Here is a 7,118-nt window from a genome sequence, read left to right on the forward strand (position 1 = left end):
GAGATGATAATTATTTTAGATATCTAATCAGATGTTTTAGCAGATATAGCAGGCCGGTGTTCTCGCGTCTGTTAGACCAAATGTATTTTAATTTTACTGCAAAAATAAAGCAATTAACTGAATATAAAACTGGAAGACTGAACGTCCATAACACGTTCACCGTACTCTTTTTCTGTTAGGCTACTTTTTGCCAAAATGAAGATTCTTTAATAGTTTAAATATGCAATATAACAAGGGTTATGCTTTTTTTTTAAAGACAGATTATCTTTATTCAAAATGTCTTTGTTCGACAAATGAACAAAGAATCGAGGTATCACACTTTTAGATACATTTTCCTTTCCATTAACATGACAGGATTTAAGTTACCATCGCAGATAAAAAATACAACATGAACTGCTCGCTTCAAACTTTAAGTTATTTCTGAAATCAAATGAATGAGTGACTAGCAATGAACCACAGGAAGAAAGAAAAAAAATGCCAAAATTAAAGATATTGAAAGATAAGGATTTTTTTTTTCATACTTTAAATAGACTAATTTTAGGTGCCAGTTTGATCATATTAACAATATAACCCGTATAATATATTAAACGCTGAATTTCTCACTTTGAAATCCCTATAGTCATTTCATTTAAATTTCAGAGTGCCAAAAAGAATGGTAAATACAACAGGCTGTACAATAAACATGAATCCCAACCGTTAATTGTGCAAATCAAAGTCATTCAAATAATAATAATAATAATATTATTATAAAAACAAACAAAATGTATCATTATTATAGCATCAAATTGTACATAATAAATTAAATTAAAGGCATCCAAATTCGGTAGCCATAATAATAAACGTTTGAACATTTACATTTCTTACAGTTCAGGGCACCTGCCTTACATCTATTCCAAGATCCGTGCTGGGATCCAAGGAACCTCTCGTATGATGAGAAGTTCATGTCCACACGGCTCAGTATATATGTCTCGACCATTCCTCTCTTCTTATGTACATGCATTGCTGTATTCAAGTTTTCAAAGAGGAGACTGTTTTTATTGGCAGAGTCACATTGCAGCGGCGTGTGCTGATGAGTACGGGTCAATCCCACTCTTGGTCATACCTGGGAACAGTATGTAGGCAACAGGCGGCTGTAAACTCGATGGTGACCATGCGGTGCAGTTACAGGGCACCACGTACCCAGGGTTTGTGGGCGATGGGTGAGTGTGGGTGTGCTGGCTGTGGCAACCCAGACTCCCGAACGCGCCGTTCTGGTATCCCAGAGATGATGCGTAAGGTAAAGTGCCGGTGGCCAACGTGTGCGGCATCTCTGTCATCTTCTGAATGGCGCTGGAGCTGAACTGGCTCGGGTCGAGGAAGGAGTAAGGGGCAGATGTCGGTGGCAGGAACGCACGGGCTTTTTCCGAGCAACCTAAGAGAGAGTCCGTGGCAGAGACCGGAAGTCCCTTCAGGTGATCCGCGTCGCCCAGGTAGGGCAGAGGGAACACGTACCTGTCCTTCTTGAGGAGGTTCTTGGGTTTGCGTCTGGGTCTGTATTTGTAGTCTGGATGTTCTTTCATGTGTTGAGCCCTCAGCCTTTTGGCCTCGTCGATGTACGGTCGCTTCTCGGATTCAGAGAGCAGTTTCCACTCGGCGCCAAGTCTTTTACTTATCTCTGAATTGTGCATTTTGGGATTCTCTTGAGCCATTTTCCTCCTCTGACCTCTTGACCACACCATGAAGGCGTTCATGGGTCTCTTGATGTGATCTACAGGCTTGGACATTTTCACAGCGTCCGTTTAAAGTTCTTTGTTAAAATAGCCTAACGACAAAAAGTTCTTCAGCCAACCAAGAAAAAATAGTATTCACCTGTCTTGCACACAGACACGGATCATGCCACTTCTGGAGATCCGTACACAAACGGGGGAGGGGATGAACAACTCCAGTAATTCTTCCGTGTTTGTCGTGAAGTTAAAAGATTTTTTCGTCTTCAAAATCTACTGTTGGGCTGAGAGAAGAACAGCAACGCGCGCCACAAAATCCAGCGCGGGAGGTGAAGTCTGTTTGCGCGCTTTTTTCTCGCAGGATTCTCGCCTCGCGAAGCACCTGGCTGGGAAATGAGGAGAAGCGCGTGAATGAGAGCCAAAAGCGGTGAGGTTCAAAGGCTGGGCTGCTTCGCTCTGCACGCGATCTGACATAATCACAGGGCGTTCACGCGCCAACCTGAGCGCCCAATCAGCACAGAGAAACCCACATAATACCTACCAAAATATGTATGTTACAACACAAACAAAGATCGGGGAGGAAAAGGAGGTGACTCTCTTCCCTCCCCAAATCCATTTAGTCGATGGTCTACAAACGCAGACCTTCAACCTTTTTTTGTAATAAAACCTGACATCTACCAGCGTCAATCCTTCAGAGACGAATGATGCCTGAAGAATAGACTAAATTGTATTTTAAACATTGCAGTGTTTATGCGAACAAGGGTGTATGTGAACACTTAAAGTAAATATTTATAGCAGTAGCCTAATAAAAAAAATAACAAAATTGGTCTGACACATTGAAGAAGCCTACTTGGCTTAACATGTTAGATTTTATGTATCTTTAATGATTACATTTTATGTATTTTTTATTTTTAAGCAGATTTATTCAGTGTGTTTATTAGTATTTCATATTATACCATAGTTAGCCTATTCCTTGAAAATGTAAACAACACAAATTCTGCGCATATGGCACGCTTATTCTTTAAAAACACAAAGTACATTTGTAAACAAAAGTGTCACGAGATTGTAATATATTTTAAAAGACAATTCAGTAGTTCTTACCATAGAATGTTGTAAAAATGACATATTTTAGATGTAAAAAGTATGGTTTTCCATTATAACTAATGGTAAAATGTTATGTTATGTTTAACAAGAGAGTACATGTACTTTTTACAGTAAATTATTGTTAAAATAACAGTAAAAACAAACAAAAAACGGCGTTCCCAGAATTCCCTGTATGACCCATCATATTTCACTATATTTTATGAGAATAGGCCTAGTTGTGTTTCTTCTTATTTTTAACATCAGTTACGTACACTGGGGTGTTCTGTGTTATCCATCCATCCATCCATCGTCAACCGCTTATCCTGTGTACAGGGTCGCGGGGGGCTGGAGCCTATCCCAGCTAACATTGGGCGAAAGGCGAGGGACACCCTGGACAGGTCGCCAGTGTGTTCTGTGTTATATTTGATGTAATTTAGTTCATGTTTATTGCATTATTTAAATCTCATATGTGTCACCCTGATGGTGTTTCGTGTTTGTGTGAGTGATACAGAGCACTGTCTCTAAGTGTTTATTGGTCATTGCTCTTGGACGAGTCTCTATTGGTGAACTTCATGTCATCATGTGCTCTTCTGTAATTTCTACATTGATTAACGATATCTTATGAAGGAAAAAACATATATCAAAAGGTTAATATCAAGTTCATGATACATTTTACTATATATATAACAGACGTTTTATTATTATTATTATTATTACAATGCCATCCTGGTCATTTAAATTTCAACCGTTTTAAACTGTAAAATGTACAGGTTGTTACTGTTAAGTTTTTTACATTTTACTGTATTTTTTTTTACAATGTACCAAGTATTAAAATGTCTAAACAAGAGAGGAACTGGGAAGTCAAACGGTATAACAAATCTCTGAATTTAAGCGTGCTGTCTGAGGCAGTTGCCCCCAGGCCAATATTTTCTAAATGAGAACAATTGTCCAATGCTCTCCTGGGACAGTCTGGGTTGGGGCTTGCACCTGTTTTGCTGCTGTAATCTCATATGTGTCGAACATGCCCATGGACTCTTTCTGAATAGTAACGCCACGCGATTTGGCACTTGAAAACAATGCCAGTGCCTCATTGCCTAAATAATTACATCCCACTAATAATCAAGAAAAACCTTGAGCGTTTTTCTTTTCTTTTTCTAACAGATATTTGCACGAATATTTGTAAAAAAAAAATAAATAAAAAATTATTGACTTATTCTGTAATTCTATAATTGCTTAAAGCCTTACATTCATTGTAACAGTAACTTGGCCTTAATTGTCATTATATATAGGCTATTTAATTCACGCTGCCGTTAAATACTGCTCTGTCTTTCCCGTGATCGCTCATTCTTTCTCCGTTTACCTGACAAATAAACCCCATAAGTCATTCACAATTGTCAAGATCTACGCAGGTGTCTAAACAGGAATATGACTAAATCAAAGATAATGTATTGAGCTAAGGTGCACCAAACGCTTTAACATGCAAATTTGAGTGTTTAAAAAAGATCAGGGTCCTAATGAGCCCGAGGCACGCAGCTTGATATATGAGAGGCACGGGTGTAATTATTGAGTGAAATGTATAAGATATGTGATATCTCGTGGAGGGGCCTTCAAGCGGAACATGAGGCGAGATCTGTCTGTAATTTAGCACACGAACATATATTGTCTCCAGCGTAACACACGATGGTTACAGCGTTATTTCAGATCTTGAGTTATTAATTGAAAACTTGTTTCACTGTTGGGGGATAAATGTCTTACTCATGTATGCATGCAAATATATATTACTTTGTTCATTAATCTATAAATTCATTTATATATTTATTGGTTTGTGCGTTTTACATGGCTATGCTTTTTTTCCCGAGACATGTCATATTTATCTGATTAGGGAAGGTTTTTATGATTATGCGCTTCATTTGTAGGCTATATTATATAAATATCATGTTTAACGTATTGTTATCCCACTCTATATGGTGGCTGTGAAAACTGATGCATTGATTGTCAGGCATGTGATCACGGACTAAAACACGGGATATGCAGGAGTTTCAGTCTTGCCGCATGCAGGTGAATGTGATTTATTTTTTTAGCCTTAAGTAAAGGACATAACCCCGCAAAAATAAGCAGATTTTTTTTTAACTGCTTTTATTGTTGCAACTGTGACTTTATTTTGCAATGTCATAGCAGCAAAACTCTGCTCATGCTACTTCTCGGAAAATAGATGACAGATAGCCTACCATAGCTTTGAATCTCTGCATATTAAATACACGCAACAGGCCTTTATAAATAAATATCTGGACTTCTTTGTTACAAATGTATACATATATAGGTACAGTTTTCACAAACAGCCTCAAAATCAGTAGGCCTATACACCCAAACATTGTCTTTTAATGTATGCTAATTTGATTATCAAACTTAATTTCACTAACGATTTAACGGTTTAACTTTTCCCCCACTGAAATTAAGCAAAACCCATGTATAGCCAAAATTCTTCATAACTTAAACGAGGCGCTGGTGGTAAAATGCGTCTAGAGAGCATGAAGTGTGTTTCTTAGTAGTGCGGGCTTGAATTCCATCAAGCTTTTCCGTTCCAACGCATCTAAGCCTCCGTCTCCATTTCAGAGCATATCCGAGAACAGTGCAACTTGAAATCCAGAAAAAACCAGCCTGATAGAAACAGAAATAACAACGGGAATTAACAGAAATTATTAGGGCACACCGCATCTAACATCGAGATGATGTACTCAAAGCCAGATGAAGTAAGATTTGTGAAATCATGCATGCTGCCGAAGGCGCGCGCGTCATTTAATGGGAGTTCGTCATATTGGAGGATATATTCCGCGTGCGTTGCATGGATCACTCACGTGCGCTAAGCGAACTGTTTTCGCCTCTTTATTCGCTTACTAGGGAACTGTGTGCATGCGTATTTACGTTGTGATGGTGAATATTTGCTAACGGCTGAAGCTGTGTCTGTGCAGGTTAGATTAAAGCTCCGAATTGCTCTCCTCAACAAACGGAAAACTTCCCCCCGAAAGTACTTAGCTGTTCAAGTCCTTTTTCAACAGGCGACTTATTTGGTAGCGCAATAAAAAAATAAAAAAATATTATATATATATATATATAATACAATGGCTTATTTTAATAGCCTACTCAACTGCATAAACACGAACAGGGCCATGAAATGCAAAATAATCAGAATTGCTATAACTTTCCCGTCAAAAACGTCAGGCTAATCAATGACGATGAAAACCAAGAATTCAGGGGATATCTAAAATATGCTGTCTTGGTGAGGAAATCAATATGAAGTCAATGAGGTGTTATTATTGTAAGAAATTTAGGCTATGTATTTATGGTAACACTTTACATAAAGTTTCCATTCGATCATGAACATGATACATGAAGTATCATGAACAAACCATTAACAAAAGCCTTTAGCCTATATACATTTTGGATTATGTTAGTTAATAAAAATACAATTGTTCATTGTTTGTCAGTTTATAATGCAGATATTATTTGTTATAATTACATTTTTATTTTCTAAATGCATTATTATGTTTTAATTAACATTAAATTAATTATTGCTGTAAAATATTGTTCATTGATATTTCATGTTAACTAATGTTAACAAATGGAACCTTATTGTAAAGTTTTACAATATTTTATATCTATGGTAATCAATCCAGTATTTTTCTAACAGAAAATTAACAAACTAATGTTTTCTTTCTTTCTTTCTTTCTTTCTTTTTAATGGAACATGAAGGTAAAATGAATAAGTAGGCTACAATGACGAGGGGTAAGTTCAATAACAACAATTGCCCTTAATATGGTTGTCCGTGTTTTCTCAGTATCAGCAATAACATTGTGTACATCCCACGTGTTCTGTCGATCATGTTTCAGACAGAGTTCGTGAGATGGAGACGGTGGTACAGTAGCTGTCCATGGTCCTGAAGCGCTAAGTGGCTTTTTCCATTACTAACTCGCGGACCCACTCAGGACTCCTCACAAACCCGTGTTGACATTTCAATGCTTTTTATTCTTTTACATCCCATTTACTGCTGTGATTCTGCTCGCATGATGCTGCAATAGATGTTTCCCCTCTGAGAATTTAGTTGTGTGCTCTGCCAAGAAACCTCTGCGACTATGTTGCATGTTGATTTGTAAGCCAATATTCACCCCTAGGAATTATCTTGGTAAGTTAAGTTCAGTGCGTAACATTTCGGATTCAAAAGCGGAAATGGGAGTCTGATAACAACGGAAATGCTCTCATATGAAGAGCATTTAAAATGTCTGACCTAGTGGGAATGCAGACATTATTCAAGAGCAAGCAGAGTCCCTCTCTTGC

The 7,118-nt window shown here is 37.7% G+C and overlaps 1 protein-coding gene across 1 annotated transcript; it reads right to left on the bottom strand.

Moving 5' to 3' along the window:
• Positions 1 to 274: 274 nt before the first annotated feature.
• On the bottom strand, positions 275 to 2,127 carry LOC127653856 (transcription factor Sox-14). Its single transcript, XM_052140650.1, has one exon. The coding sequence runs from the start codon at positions 1,761 to 1,763 to the stop codon at positions 1,047 to 1,049; it is 717 nt and encodes a 238-aa protein (XP_051996610.1). The 5' UTR covers positions 1,764 to 2,127; the 3' UTR covers positions 275 to 1,046.
• Positions 2,128 to 7,118: the final 4,991 nt, after the last annotated feature.

Source organism: Xyrauchen texanus, chromosome 13 (assembly GCF_025860055.1).
Source record: "Xyrauchen texanus isolate HMW12.3.18 chromosome 13, RBS_HiC_50CHRs, whole genome shotgun sequence".
Classification (NCBI taxonomy): domain Eukaryota; kingdom Metazoa; phylum Chordata; class Actinopteri; order Cypriniformes; family Catostomidae; genus Xyrauchen; species Xyrauchen texanus.

Coding starts and splice junctions, on each gene's coding strand:
- LOC127653856 (XM_052140650.1), bottom strand. CDS start 1,763: ATGTCCAAGCCTGTAGATCACATCAAGAGACCCATGAACGCCTTCATG.